Genomic DNA, 16,660 nt, shown 5'->3' with positions numbered 1-16,660 from the left:
CCTTGTTGTCTCGCATTAGTCAACCCAATGGGTTTTTTCCCAATAATAGACATTGGACTTATGGTCATCATCAGACTCTTAATTCCAGATTTGTATTGAATTCAAATCCCACCATCTGCCATGGCAGGATTTGAACCTGGGTCCCTGGATTAACAGTCTGCAATAATACCACTAGGCCATCACCTTCCCTGGGTAAGCAAGGAGGAATGTCCTGTACAGACTGGAATGCACGCGTTCTGGAAGGTCACCTCACTGCCCCAGTGAGCCTCAGGATTGTACGGCTTGTGGGTGCCCATAAACCACCTCCCCAGCACCCCCCAACCCCCCACCGCCGCCCATCCTCCACCACCATCCATCCTGTCAGCTCAATTACAGGCATTGCCAGTTCTCCTTGGAGGGAAGAAACCTCAGAGGAGATCCCATACAGGTTTTGAAAATCACGAGCAGGCTGGATCGAATAGCTAAGGAGAAACTATTCCTGCCTATAAAGGGATCAAGAATGAGAGAGCAAGGATTTAAAAAGTGACCGCAATGAAGCAAGTCTGAGGTGAGAAGAAACTTTTTCACTCAGCAAGTAGCCAGGGTATGAAATGTGCGGCCTGGAAATGCGGTGGAGGCCAGTTCAATTGAGGGATTCAGGACAGCGTTGGATGACTCCCCGTGTAGAAATAATGTGCAAGGCTACAGAGGTAAAGCTGGAGATTGGCACCAGGTAACAATATTCATTCAATGGGCTGGTGCAGGCACAATCGGCCAAATGGCCTCCTACCACGTAATAATACTCTGGTGACCTCTATGTTTCTGTGACTGGTCCTATCATACCCCACCATGCTGTCGATCCCCCTGCCAATCATTCCACTGCATGAGAGAAGTATAGAGAGGGAGAGATAACGAAAGACCTGACTTCCAAAGCAACTGAGTCTGACATGGGACGCAGTATGAGGAGGAAGCTCAGCTGTAGAGTAGCGGCAATGTGTTTTCTTGCAAATGACAGAACAAATACAACATTCATTCAGCTATTCAGCGAACCAAAATAATTCTTTGCTCTTTACATCCTGCTGCTTATTCAATCGTTAGATTTGTTGCATTTACTCCAACATAACAACTCCATTAAATCATTGTAAACACAAAAAAACCCATTCCCTTCTCCATCTCCGAGCACTACATTCCAAATGCACAAAGCACGTTATAGTAAGTAGACTCAGAGTTCTCGTTTTCAAACTTGTGATAAATCAGCAAGTGAGATTAAAAGTGAAGATAATGAGATTTAGCATTTCATTGCAAAACTAAGTACCAGAAGAAGGATCACTGATAAAGCTCTACATGAAAAGAAACACCAATTAAGTTTTGCCTTGCTGGATGAGACTGAGGTATTGCTGGCTGGAAGGTAAATGCTTCAGCAATTGGCTGCGAGCCAGACGTTTGCTGAGCTCAGAGAGCTGGGGATGCCTGTCAGTCATTTTCCCTTCTCCTGGCCTTGAGGGGGAGGGGTGCAGATGTGGCTGGGGGAGTGGGCAGCATTTTCAAATGTCGACTAAGTGCCAATGGCAAGAGGTGCAAGCAATGTAAACCAGGTGGAGAAAAAAAAGCTGAGGGTGTACCTCACCAAGTTTACAGTTACCGTGCTGCTGCTGTGAGGTTAGGGGGAAAGTGAGCCAGAGATTTGAAGGGAACTCCTGGGTCCAAATAAACCTCTGTCCTCTGAAACTACGAGGCTCCGCGCATTGGCAATGAAAGGCGAGGTTGGCAGAGGAATGCCTTGAGGCAGGGCAGAGAAAGCAATCAAAAAAGGTAAAAGCTGACCACACCAGACCACAGCCTCCTGGAATGCTTGCACATTTGAGAGCTGTGTTTGGAAAGTGAAATAATTATTTCGAAAGCTCGTACTGCACTGCTCTGTAGGCAGCTCAAAGTGGAGATCGAGGTCACAGAAAGTCATTCAGCCCATTGCTCCTACATTGATTCTTTGAAAGAACTATCCGACTAGTTCCTGCTAAACTTCTCTTCTTCCCGATGTTTATTTCTATCCCCTTTGGAAAGTTACTGTTGAATCTGATTCCACCATCCCTTCAGACAGTACATTCCAGAATATAACAACTAGCTGAATATTTTTATGGATTTTTTTTTTCATGATTGTGAGCCTTGCTGGCTAGACCGCCATTTATTTACTTCTCTAATTGCTGTCAGGAAGACAGCGCCAGGATTTTGACACAGCGACCGTGAGGGAACAGCAATATATTTCCAAGTCGGGATGGTGTGAGGCTTGGAGGGGAATTTGCAGGTTATGGTGTTCCTGTGCATCTTCTGCCAATGTCGTTCAAGGGGCTAGAGGTTGTGGGTTTGCAGGGAGCTACCAGGAGGAGCCTTGACGATTTGCTGCAGTGTGCTTTGTAGATGATAACACTGCTGCCACTGTGAATGGGTGGTGAGAGAATGCATGTCGAAGATGGTGGATGGGGCTCCGACCAAGTGACCTGCTCTCCCAGTGTCACGCTTCAAGTGTTGTTGGAGCTGCACTCATCCAGGCAAGTGAGAATATTCCATTGCATTTCTGAGCCTTGTTGACGAGGGAGTCAACTTTGGGGAGAGAGAATTTACTCCCTGCAGAGTTCCGAGCCTCTACTCTGCACCCGTAGCTACAGTTTTTATAGGGCTTGCCCAGTTTAGTTTTTGGGAACGGTGGTTGATTTAGTGGTGGTCATGCCATGGAATGTCGAAGGGTGCTGGTTACATTCTCTCTCGTTGGTGGGAAACACAACCAGCTAATTGGTGACCATCCCGCATCAGCTGCTGGGGATAGCACCAGACTCAGTCGGGACCTCCTTCACACTCAAGAGGCAGTTCAAGACACCTCACAGTCTCACTAATCAGGCCAGGTACTTGAACAGCCCAGGTCCTTACAACTTAGTCTATATTCTGCAGGGAGTGGAGAAAACTGGGATGGGGGGGGGAGCGTGGAAATACAACATCTGAGGCTTTCTGGCATTCTCTGTTCCATGCCTTACTTTGGCATAAGTTGCTTTTGTGCTGTTTTGGGAACATGCGGACATTATTGACAAATGTTTTAAAAACCTGGCAGTAAGTCGGGGAGAGAAAAATATCCTGCGTTGCTAAAACGGCACACTCGCTGCTGTCTGATGCTTTTGTTCTCACCCCCGTGCGTCCTCTTTTTGAATGAGATGTTACTTTCGGAGCATATGGAGATTGTCAACAGACATGTAAATGCTTGCCAGGAGCAATGCTCTTTAAAAGGGGGCCAACAATGGGTAAAAAAAATACTATTTAAAGGGTGGCAGTTACAGAGGTAACTTTTAAATGCAAATCTTACATGTCATGGAAAAGGTAAACGGTTGCAGGGTTACGGAGAAAGGACAGGGAGGTGGGACGAACTGGATGGCTCTTTCAAGGTGCACTCATGAGCATGATGGGCTGAATGGCTGTATTCTGACCTGTAAGATTACAAGTCAACAATTTTCAGCAAATGTGCGCAGAAACGAAACAGTCCAAATCTGAAAATGGCAAGTGACCAACAAAACTACTGGGGCTACAACAGTTTTAATGCATCTGCTTCCTCCAGGCTGTAATGAGAGGGCAGAAATTTAAAGCAATTACCGAAAGAACTAGGGGAGGGGAGGTAAGGAAAAGAAAACAAAACAGAGGATTGATTAGAACGTGGAATTTTCTGCCCGAAGCAACTGATGAAGCAGAGTCCATCAATTCTTCGGAATAATGGAAAGGTTGCAGCTGGCCAGGAAGGATTCAGGAGCAGTTACATACACAGTGTCTGCTCACCATTCAGCTCCCAATGCATCTGTTCCTGGAGCCTTTCTAATTGGTGGCAGAAGAATAGATCTGGTTTCAAATATTTGGAGTTAGTGCCTCACTGATTTTAAATCTACTCCAATGAGTTCCACAAATTGACCCTGATGATCATCGAAATGAAGGTCAAATGCCCAGTTGAGAGTAAATCCAGTTGTTAAGGCTTTATGAAAGGAGTTTCTACATTACCTATTACTTGGTACGTAATAGGACAATAAATCCTAAGGTTCCCACATTGGATAATTATGTTAAATATTTTAATCGGATTTTCTTGATTTGTTTTTACTAAGATAAATGGCTTTAAACCAAGTGCAACCAATCAATTCTCCACACCGTAAGTTGAGAATCTCTAATTATATATCTTTATTATTTACAGAATTGAAAGAAGCATACTTCACACTTGCTAAACGTGAGGTGGGTTACATCGAAGAACTTGCAGTTGGTAAGGGCTGTGCATGATTAATTTGAGCTTTATCGTTAGTATGTGTCAAGCCAACTTGTTTATCTTAATGCTGGCACAGAGGGTCTGAAACTGAGTGTGTACAAAATGTGGTTCCCCCAAATACTGAAGCACAAATGAACACAACCTCATCATGCTTTTCTTGTTTATCTTCACTCCCAGACTCCAGTTAAAAAGGTGAGAAGTCTAGCCATTGTGCATTGGTATAATTGCTTGTTTCCTTAATCAATAAGGAAGTCTCAGCTGAATTGTGCATGTGGGTGTGGGAGATGCCATCTATTGGTGCAGACTGGAAACAATAATGAGATTCTACTGTGCCCCCTCCGTCCCCATTGTACTGGCTGCTAATTACCTCCACCACCCTTATTCCCAGTTCAGACTGCACAAAGCTATGTCCTATCGCTAGCCAAAAGGGTCAGACGGGGTTCACAATCCCAACCTTTGCCCATGCAAGTCTGAAGTTAGCTGAGAGGCACTGTGCACCGCGATTCAATTGTCTTCTCTGCCCATTATCACACGAGCCCCTGCTCAGTACTTTACCCAAGTGGCGATGCCAAGTTTAGAAGCACACCAGAGTGCAGAAGCATGGCACAAGCTCACATCTTATTCCTCCCAGTGCCACTGCACCTGGCAGATGATCCCTACAGAACAGGAAAATAAAGTCCATGCTGGCAAAACCAAGGAGGGCATTATATTCAATTTCAAACATTCACAGTGTCATCTCTAAGCATGCTATGGAAATCAATTCACTGGGAAAGAAAGACAAGGACACAACGGGCAAAATCCTGTTCACATAGGTCAGTCATTACAAATTCATGACCAAGGCATTTATAAATTATACTGGGGCAGTTGTACACTGTGTAAAGGAGAAACCTACAGGACTATAGCGTCATTATCTTCCTTACAACGACAGAGTGGCTACCGATGAGACTCTGTAACTAAGTAGATGTACAAATCTTAAACACCAACAACCTGCAACCAAACAATAAAACCGACAATCAATTGAGCTACCATGCAATGCAACCTCACATTTTAAATGTTAAGAGAAAGGGATACAACTTGCCACCATCATAACCAATGGCATAAAAAGACCTTCTCCTCCTCCTCTCTCACTCAATAATCTAAAGGACCACAGGGATGGTTAAACATGCATTACAAACATGCACGAGAGAGAAGAGAAGGCTGGATCGAGACGAGGAAAGTCAACTCACCTTTTCTGCCAGAACTGCTGGGGCCCGAGGGTTTATCAGTTACTGATCCTTCAAAATAAAGAAGATCACTATTTTACAGACCAAATACCCACAGTATTCAACAATAAGGGGCCATCAACATTGAATAGAGGCAGTGTTCAGAGGCGGAGAGAGTTCACACACTATCTTGGCACGTTTAGAAATGAAGTTTGCTTTCACTTTGAAGGGAATCACTAAATAAAAAAAAATTCTCTGGGCTCTTGAAATGACCCCACTGTAATACTTCAAGCAAATGGCTTTAAAACTGTTGAGAGGAAATATCTGGTGTACAATGAGCTAAGGACACATGTTTTAAGGTCTTACGGGATAATTCCAAGGCAGTAGATGTTCTACATGGACTGCCCTCGCTCTACTGCAGCTACAACAATGTTTAAATAGGGAGAGAGCCAATTGTTCATGAATGATAATTAATCATCAGTTAAAATCATTCATCACATACTGCTATTTCGTATTCGTCACCACTTTCCACCAGCTCAGGATCTGTCTTCTTTTTCCACTCCTACATTGATTCATTTCTCTCCCTCCCATTGTAAATCGCTCAGTGACCTTCCCCCTGCAGGGTCACAGGTAAACATTCCATCATAGCTTCTCCCTAACTGTTTTGTTTTAACCATGTTGTCCAGCGAGTAGCCAACAAAAGGCAACCCCAAGGAATTTCACCCCCATTCACTGTCCAGTGACTGGCAGAAATAAATCAGGCTGTGAGACAGACTCCTGGGATTCAATCTAATTTCCAACCAGCCGCCCACTATAGATTAAGACATCTTTTTGGTGGACCCCTAGTTACTGTCTATTCTGCTGAACCGCGCATCTGAAGAGGTGTCCTTCTTTCTGGTAGCCTGGTCACAATGTTGTAAAATGGAGGAGGAGGCTCCCAGCTCAAAACCATCATCGAATCATAGAATCCCTACAGTGTGGAAGCAGGCTGTTTGGCCCATCGAGTCCACACCGATCCTCCAAAGAGCATTCTAACCAGATCTACCCGACCCCATCCCTACAACCCTGCATTTCTCATGGCTAACCAACCTAGCCTGCACGTCCCTAGACACTATGGGCAATTTCCCATGGCCAATCCACTTAGCCTGCACATCTTTGGACTATGGGAGGAAACCGGAGCACCCAGAGGAAACTCACACAGACACAGGGAGAATGTGCAAGCTTCACACAACTTCGTTGCACACATTCTCCAACCCTTCCGGGATTTTTCAGTTCCCACACCCCCTTCATCTTCCTGTGGGATCTTCCTTTCATTAAGGAAGGGTCCCTGGTGCTGTGAGGCAGCAGTGCTAACCACTGAGTCACCGTGCCGCCCTCCCCTATAGAGGTTTATAAAATCATGAGGGGCATGGATAGGATGAATGGCCAAGGTCTTTTCCCTGGGGTAGCTGAGCCCAAAACTGGAAGGACTTGTAAATTAACCGTGTGTGATCACAACAGAGCGGGGGTTAATGTTCTGTCATTCCTTAACACATTCTATGAATATCATATGATGTGACAGGAAAGTGGGACAGGTTTTTTTGTTTTGCAAAAACAAAATAAATGCTGTGGAATAGCTTCTAAGGGTAGGGCCCCACTTCAGATCGCAAACAGTCAACTATTCTTCAATAATCCTACATAGAGCATCACCATTCAGGCTCCGCTGGGCATCTCACCTGTGGCTTTACAACTTGAAAAGGTGCTGAAGCAACTTAACTGTGGAAGACACTCGGTGTTCATAAAATTGCAGAATGGTTACAGCACAGAAGGAAGACATTCAGCTTGTCGTTGCTGTGCTGGCCCTCTGCAAGATTAAAAAATCTCATCGGAGCACCCAGGCAAGTGAATGTTAGAATCTTCAGGCAATTGTTAAACCAAAAGGGTTCAGAAAAGATTTATGAGGATGTGGCCAGAGTTGGAGGGTTTGAGTTAAAGGGAGAGGCTGAATAGTCTGGGGCTGTTTTCTCTGGAATGTCAGAGGCTGAGGGGTGACCTTCATAGAATCCCTACAGTGTAGAAACAGGCCCTTTGGCCCAACAAGTCCACACGGACCCTCAGAGAATCCCACCCAGACCCATCCCCCTATAACCCACCTAATCTACACATCCCTGGACACTACAGGCAATTTAGCATGGCCAATCCACCTAGCCTGAACATCTTTGGACTGTGGGAGGAAACCAGAGCACCCAGAGGAAACCCACGCAGACACAGGGAGAATGTGCAAACTCCACACAGACAGTCACCCAAGGGTGGAATCAAACCCAGGTCACTGGCGCTGTGAGGCAGCAGTGCTAACCACTGAGTCACCGTGCTGCCCTCCCCTATAGATGTTTATAAAATCATGAGGGGCATGGATAGAATGAATGGCCAAGGTCCTTTTCCTGCGGTAGCTGAGCCCAAAACTGGAGGGCTTACGTTTAAGTTGAGAGGGGAAAGATTTAAAAGGGATCTAAGGGGCAACTTTTTCATGCAGAGGCTGGTGCGTGTATGGAACGAGCTGCCAAAGGATGTAGTGAGGGCTGGTACAATTACAACACTGAAAAGGCATCTGGATGGGTACATGAATTGGAAGGGTTTACAGGGATATGGGCAAAATACTGGCAAATGGGACTAGCTTAATTTAGTTTATCTGGTTAGTATGGACAAGTTGGACCGAAGGGTCTGTTTCCATGCTGTACAGCTCTATGAGTCAATAAATAGATGGGCTCCAGCAACAATGGTCTTCCGGTGTGACCCTAGAGTGAGCACATCTGAGGCAGCTCACGAACAAAACATTCATTCTTGCTTGAATAGCAAATAATTACAAACACTCCAGCAAATGCACGGTACCTGAACACACAGGTGTTTGATTCTTAACCGAAGATCCACTCACGGGTTTCCCATCTGGAGTAACACACCAACAGTATCCTGTGAATGTATGGCACTGCACCTAACCAGCGAAAGAGGGGAAAAAATGGATTATTTAGTTACTGCATCAACAGGTCTGTACTTTGATCTCTTGGTGCACATAAAGGGAGAAAGAAGTAGGCCACTCAGTCCATCTAGTCTGTTCCACCTTTCAATTAGATCATGGTTGATCTGATTACCCCTCAACTCCACTTTCCTGCCTTTTCCCTATAACCTTAATTCCCTTACTGATTAAAAATCTATCTCGACCTTGAGTACACTTAATGACCCAGCCTCCACTGCCCTCTGTGGTAAAGAATTCTGCAGATTCACTACCCTCTGAGAGAATAAATTCTTCCACATCTCTGTCATAACTGGGCAACCCCTTATTCTGAGATTATGCGTCTGGTCCTAGACCCTTCCACAAGGAGTAACAACCTCTCCAAATCTACCCTGTCTAAGTGTCCTAAGAATCTTATATGTCTCAATAAGGTTTCCTCTCATTCTTTTAATCTTTAATGAATACAAGCCCAATCTACTTAACCTCTCCTCATAATACAATCTCTCCATACCAGAATCAACCTAGTGAACCTTCTCTGGACTGTCTACAATGCCAGTATATGAATTAATCTTTAAATTGAAGCATAGCAGTTGACCCGATCTTTGTTCTTATCCTTCTTTCTCAACCACCTCTCCCTCAGCCCAGCCTTGCCTCACCTATCTGTGTAACCTCCTCCAGCACAGCCATCTCTAAAATCTCAACATTGCCCCAACAATGGCACCTCATGCATCCCCAATGTCAATGTTCCACCATGTGTCTTCGGCTGTCTACGGCCCAGGCTCGGGAATCTCTTTCTAAAGGTACTCTAAAAATCTACTCCTCTCTCATCTTTTAAGACCATTACCATCCCTAATATCTCCTTTTGTAGTTCAGTGTCAACTTTTGTTTCATATACTCTATAAAGAGCCTTGGAAATTTTACAATGTTAGAAGCAATATTTAATGCAAGTTGTTGTTGTTGATCCAATGGTCCTCACAGTACAGCTCAGTTACTATTTATGCTTAACCCTCCCTTCATATGATGAACTCAGTAAATCTTGCGCTCTGCTTGGATGCAGGATATCCCCAGGGTTGACATTTGGTAAAAGACATTGCTCTTAGCAAGACTTTCTTTGGTCTGTCATTCAGCACCTTAAAGGAAAAGAAAGACTTAGATTTCACTGACATGAGGGCATCCAAAACAGTTTAGCAGCTAACTAAGTACTTTCGAAATGCCATGATGACAGAAATGCCGCAGTCACTTGGTTGTTTATGGGATCGTGCTGTGCACAATGTCGTTATGATCAGATCACCGGTTTTAGCAATTTTGGTTGAGGGGTACATTTCACCCAGGCACTGAGGAGAACTTCCCTACGTTCCTTTTAAACAGCATGTCACCACTGTGAAGCAGAAACGAGCCACATAAAGTAGCCAGGAGCAAGATCCATTCACATTCGGGAACCCTTCTCAGCAAATGAGAAGAATCTATTTAAGACTCATTAACCAGAAGTTGGACGAGCCTCTCCTTCTCTGCTGCTTTCTCCATGGCAATGGCACAACCAATCAGCGTCGACTTGCACCCTTTTCTCACGAAATAGAAATTGTTGTGATCATTTGAAATTTGAATTTCTTGCATTTGTCCTGATTAGTGCAGGATTAAAAAGTTACATCAAGGTCTGTATTTTCAACAATGCTCGAGTTCTGTACTACTAAAGGACAAAGAAAGAAGCAAGACGGAATATGAAAACTCTTAGAAGGAAAATGAAATCTAACCCTGATTTTTTAATCTCAATATTTTAAGAGACAGTTATAAAGGAAAATGTATTAGAATGGGATAATAATAATTGGAGACTTGTTCAATCAGTACTTCATATCATTTAGTGGAAAAGAATACAATTTTTTTTTAAGAAAGTATGATAATGAAGAACATAATGGAAGTTAAAGCAGCCAACATTTCAAAACCTGATAGTTTCCGCTTATGGTTGTAAAATAAATAGATACGGAAGCTGCTGACACAGTGATCATAATTTTCCGTGGAGTTGGAAACTTAACAGCTGAAACAGACAAATTTCAAATGTTACTCTATTATTCAAAAACAAATGACAATTGTAGACCTGTGAATTCAACATCAATTGCTAGGAAACTATTAGAAACAAACATTAAGAGGCAGGAGGCTGGATTATATACTGATAGTGGGCTCTGTACACACCAATGTGTCCACTTGGCTGGTTCATCCTGCTTTATTTTTCAGATGAAGATCCTGTAATTAGAATGAGGTGGGAATTCCATCCATCTCCGGGAAGGTTTCTCACCTCACAGGGTGTCAGGCCAATTGGAAGCAAGCTGTTCTACGTGACTAGCAGATATAGTGGCCACTGCTAGTTCTGCAGGAGGCCCAGAAAGAAAGGCAGCCAGGGATGCTCACAAACCCAGGGATCACACTGAGGTCGGGATGGCAGGTTCCAGAAAGTCGGGAGGAAGGAGCATGTTGTGGGGGGAGTGGAGTGTAGAAGGTGAGGAGGAGCTATGTTTGGCACCTGAAGCCTGAAAGGGAATATCCTCATCCTCCACATTCACGAGCCTGCAGTTGGCAGATTAAATCTACCAAGCTGCATAATTGGGAGGGGACCTCTCCTGCCACACATTATGTCAGAGAAAAGGGTATTAAATTGCCCATTTAAGAGCCTGACTTGGGTCATTGAGGAGGGTGGGCAGACCATCCAACTCCTCCCCATTTGCCCATAACATCCGGGCAAGAGCAGATAACACGTGCCCTGACAATGGCGTAGTTCCCTAATTTACAGAACCAGATGTCTACATTCTTGTTAGCAGGTGGCCCGTAAAATTATCCTCAGAATAGCTGAGCACTTTGGTCAAATATCAGCTAATCACAGATTTAGTTTGAAGTTGTGATGGGAGGATCAAGCCTGACTAATTTTCAGGAGTGTATATCCAGATAATGCTGATGCGGATTTCCAGAAGGTACCGGATAAGGTTCCACACAAGGGACAATTATGGAAATAGGGAGAAGCTGAATAGGCTGCGGCTATTTGTCTGGAACGTCAGAGGCTGGAGGGGGGCTGGGGCTGACCTTACAGTGGTTTATAAAATGAGGGACAAGGTCTTTTCCACAGAGTAGGGGAGTCCAAAACTAGAGGGCATAGGTTTAAGGTTAAATAGGAAAGATACAAAAGGTACTTAAGAGGCAACTTTTTCACACAGAGGATGCTGCGTGTATGGAATGAGCTTCCAGAGGAAGTGGTGGAGGCTGGGACAATTATAACATTTAAAAGGCATCTGGATGGTAAATGAATAGGAAGGGTTTAGAGGGATATGGGCCAAATGCTGGAAAATAGGACTAGATTAATTTAGGATAATTGTTCAGCATGCATGAGTTGGACCGAAGGGTCTGTTTCCGTGCTGTACATCTCTATGATGTATAAAGATGAACAAATTGGACATAACCTTGTGATCTGGGTCAGAAATTGAATAAGAATGAGAAACTGAGTGTTCTATAGTTAGGAGGATATGACAAGCTGTAGTCTCAGTTTTTCATCAGGTATACAAATGACTAGGATAAAACAATAAAGAGCTGTACGTCTGAGATCGCACACAGCACTAAATTGGGGACACAATCAGTTTGTGGATGGGTGCTCGAAGTTGTAGAGGAACAGAAACAGCGTGAGTGAGGAGATCGATATCAGATGACGTTCAATGTTTCAGGTGCATGAAAGACAAATCTGAACATTTGCTAAATGATGAGTCATGACTCGGATGTGCAAAGGAGCAATGGAACTTAGATATTTAAGGAAACAAGTATTAAAAGCTGTTTCACAGGGAATCTAAAGGCCTTTGTTCGAAAGGGTTTTGAATTTCCATGGACTTAAAGTTCCATAGCTTTGAGCATCAGGGACAATCATGTCTTTTGGAGGTGTAGAGCAGGGATTCACCAGAATGACAACAGAATTGAAAGAAATCAAAACAGAAAGTGCTAGGAATAGTCTAGCAGCATCTAGTGTTACTGTATCAAAATGAATATGACTTTTCTTCAGAACCGAAGGAAGGGAAAACGTGTTGGATTTTACGCTGAACTAAAGGAGGAAGTGCAATCAGGAAACAATAAGCAACTCGCAGGAGAATTTAGCTCAATGACTAACTGGGCACAAAGTAAATTCAAACCGAATAGGAACAGCCATGAATTACTGCATACTGGGTTTTAAAAAAAATGAGAGCATACAGAATAGAATCCCTACAGTGTGGAAACAGGCCCTTTGGACCAACAAGTCTGCACTAATCCTTGAAGCATCCCACCCAGACCCATTATCCTATAAACCCACCTCATCTACACATCCCTGAACACTATGGGCAATTTAGCATGACCAATCCACCTAACCTGCACATCTTTGGACTGTGGGAGGAAACCCACACAGAATGTGCAAACTCCACACAGACAGTCACCTGAGGGTGGAATTGAACCTGGGTCCCTGGCACTGTGCGGCAGCAGTGCTAACCACTGAGCCACTGTGCCACCACTTTCATGTATGTGAAACATTGAATGTCATCTGACATCGATCTCCTCACTCTGTTTCTGTTCCTCTACAACTTTGGGCACCCATCCACAAACTGATTGTGTCCCCCAATTTAGTGCAGTGTGCGATCTCAGACGTACAGCTCTCTATTGTTTTATCCAAATCATTTGTATACCACGTGAAAAACTGAGACTGCAGCTTGTCATATCCTCCTAACCATAGAACACTCAGTCTTTCATAGAATTAGCACAAAGCGATTTCGATCTTGAGCTGGAGTAAAAGTAAATGCATCCTTTGGAATGAAGAAGCAAATAGCAAATAAAGGAATTAGATGTCCAATGGTTTGGGCATTGGCCTTTTGCATCTAGCACCTGGGTTTCTATGCAAGCCAAACTATGGAGAGGCACATGTCTGGTGCGCGAGGTGAACTGGGATAGTATTAATGCAATTTCTTGAGAGTAGGGAGAAGTTTAATGGTGTTACAATTGAGTAATGGTACCTGCAAGGACATGTGATGGCCAGTGGTGTTGGATAAGTTTAAAGGGATATGGGCCAAACACAGGCAAATGAGCTTAGTTTGGGAAACTTGGTCAGCACGGACTAATTAGGCTGAAGGGTATGTTTTGCTGCTGTATGACTCCATTTCTCTATGACTCTATAAATGGCCTGTGTAGGGGCAATGAGTCACGTTGGTGTTTTAGGGGCTACAATTGAGCTGGAAGTGATTCATGCTGACACTGAAATAGAACTCCAGCATGACTATAATTCCTCAACATTTACTGCAGAATGTCTGCTTATATGTTGAAAATAGAATGTTGTTATGCATCACCAGGAGATTCTACTTCCAAAGAGAGCACGCTAGATCCTTATATGACATTGGTTTGGGTGCACTTGGAATACAGAGTATAATTTTGTTAACTATGCCAATATTTCAAGCATGTTCAGGTGGCAAAGGATTACGTTATGAGAGTACCTTCCATAAACCTGGCTACTATTCCCTCGAAAAAAGGCTTCAGGGGTCACCTAACTGAGGAATATCAAAAAGGAAACTGAATTCAATAGCATAGATAACAGATCACCCATTTCCCCTCAAAGGAAAGCAAAGAAACAACTTAAAATGAGAGTTAGGCTATTTGAAGGTGAAACCAGCACATACCTTTACGTACAAAGGGCTGCAGGTGATTTGGAACTCTTGCCCTCAATTGTTGTCTTAATTGGAATTTTCAAGGCTGGGACTTTTTAATAAGTGCGACTATCAAAGGATGGGAGTCTAAAATAATAGAGTTGAGGTACAGATCAGCTATTGAGTGGCAAAATAGGCTTGAGGGACTGTAAGGCCTACTCCTCTATCAAAGTCTTTAAAACTCGAGGTCCAAATCAGGAGCTGGAGTAGGCCATTTGGCCCTCTATGCTTATTCTGCCGTTCAGTAGGATCATGGCTGATCTGCTTATGGCGGCTACTCCACTTTCCTGCCTTCCCCCAAGCTGTACTTGTATGCAATGATGTGTGAGCTTAAAGCTTTACAGTCTGAATCTGAAGAGACACCAATGTTATCAAGCTATAGAAAGTATAAGCAGGTTTAAATACAAGGCAAGCCAGACTATTTCTTCAGATCATGAGAGCCCAAGAGGACCTTAATTTAAATTTTATAACAAAGAGCTAAGTTACGCCTTTGGAGTGATCCACCAGGTTAAGACAGCGACTGAGGTCAAAAATCCATTAGATACTGGGCTGGGAGTGAGAGTATGAGAATGCTGGGCCACAATGGGCTAAGTGTTTTCCCTACAGATGCTGAATCAACTCACTCTCATTCACATGCTCGGGCCAATGTTGTTGTTTTCTGAAAATCACAGTGGAGCAGTCAAGAGAACATTTTATACTTTGAAAGACTGCCGTAAGAATGCTGTCATTTCTCAGGAGGACACAATGAAAACATACAAAGCCTCACTAGGGTTTGAATAAATATGAAAATGTTAGCTAGAAATGGCAGCGAATTAAACTGAGAAATTAAAGTATCCAGTTTCACAATCTTGGATAAATATTGGCATGATAGCAATCTTCACTAAAAGAAGAGCCAATCAGACCAATGCCATTGTAAAATCACCTCTTAGATATTCTGATGCAGTGATCAATATGTATTTCCAATACAGCTGATCGAATGTACAAAGTTGGAATGTTTCAAGAGGAAAAGGGTCTAATAAAATACGGCTGCATTTGATATCATTCCTTTTGAGGCTTTATTACTGTCTTGGTACTAAAGTGAAATAGACCCTATTTTGTTTAAATCCAGCACAGCCCCTTCTCCCAAGGTCTCTCAAGCAAATATTACTGATATTGAGACCCCATGCCCCATCTCACCAGCTCAGGCTTGATTTGAGCTCAATTTGACAAACCAGGACCAAGATTTCACAAATCACAATAGTACAGGAAGCGGCTATTTGACCAATGAAGTCTGCACCAGTCTTTTGCCCCACATGAACTGCCTTTTCCAACTTTACCCGTCTGTTCATCTGCTTTCAATATTTGTTGTTCGAGCAGCTGTTTAGTTCCCTTTTGAAGCAATTTCAGGACTCTGATGTGTCTAAGAATTCCAACCTTCTGAAGCTGCTTCAATTCTTCCTCTGATTGTCTTAAATTATTGCCTGTTTGTTACTGTCACATTGACAGAAGGAAGTGAACTATCAGTAATTACTTCATTGCATACTTTATCATCCTTTAGCCTTCAACTTCAGGTGAAAATAGCTTTCACTTCTGAAGTTCCTCTTCAGAATCAGCATCTGCTTCATAGGTAACACCCCAGTGAATGTACACGACCCATCTCCATTACTCTTAGCCTTTTCCACATTAGGACAGCCAAGACTGCACATTGAAGATCACATTCTAGGGCCTTGTATAGTTTAACATTACCGTTTTCCATTCTGTGCCTTGATTTACAAAATTAAGGATTCCAAAAGCTAATTACCAAATACGTCTGCAATGGCAACAGGCAAGGATACAGTTTAAAGGGAATCAGCCGCGATGATCTTCCCCCACAGTTAACTATGTGCATATGTCCCGGCAATAAGGAAATGCAATGGGAATTTTTCATACTGACAACCAATGCAGTGAGGTTTGGTGATGAGTTGTGGTAAATGCTGAAAAGTTCAGATGCAAACACTCGGCATTCACATCTGGTTAAATAGCAAAGGCATCACTGGGGCAGCTCAGCCACAATGCACAACCTTGCTCAGTAAACAAATCCTTTTGCCACACTTTATAACACAGGAAGGAATCCCAACTCAGGACACCGGACCAGCTGAGTGTCCTGTGTTTGGACCAAGGTCAACTCAGTTTGCTCATTCCTTCCCAAATATAAACTCCTTCTTTCCGTGCTATACTGTGATGGAGTAGACAGCAATGTACTTTTTAAACACTAATGGCTTTGTTGACACAGAGCTGAAGCCTCACAGCCCTTGTCAATATGCCATGCTTACAACAGCAATGCATTCCTTATAAAATAAACTGCAGTTCACCCTCTGGCCTTTGCCTTCGAACGTGTTTGCAGCAACTTCAATTAAACATCCTGTTGGCAAACGATCTTTGGACCCTGAGCCCCACACCAATTGTGACTCCTCCAAACCCAGCAGTCAATTTTCAGGCAATTAGGATTGAACAGATGTAGAGTGGTACCACACAGCTTCTGCCTACCTTCACATTATAT

The 16,660-nt window shown here is 43.5% G+C and overlaps 1 protein-coding gene across 5 annotated transcripts in view; it reads right to left on the bottom strand.

The window, feature by feature from the left end:
- smoc1 (SPARC related modular calcium binding 1) overlaps positions 1-16,660 on the bottom strand; it is a 234,822-nt gene that overhangs the window by 185,096 nt on the left and 33,066 nt on the right. For all 5 annotated transcript variants that reach the window (XM_048600257.1, XM_048600258.1, XM_048600261.1 and 2 more), the window contains exons 4-5: positions 8,335-8,434; positions 5,491-5,538 (exon numbers count right to left, since the gene is read on the bottom strand). In XM_048600257.1, coding sequence (XP_048456214.1) covers positions 5,491-5,538; positions 8,335-8,434 — 148 coding nt within the window. The remainder of the gene's footprint in view (positions 1-5,490; positions 5,539-8,334; positions 8,435-16,660) is intronic.

This window comes from Rhincodon typus, chromosome 8 (assembly GCF_021869965.1).
Source record: "Rhincodon typus isolate 14 chromosome 8, sRhiTyp1.1, whole genome shotgun sequence".
Taxonomy (NCBI): Eukaryota; Metazoa; Chordata; class Chondrichthyes; order Orectolobiformes; family Rhincodontidae; genus Rhincodon; species Rhincodon typus.
The sequence above is the reverse complement of the archived record's forward strand: the minus strand, read 5'-3'. Positions and strand labels throughout refer to the sequence as shown.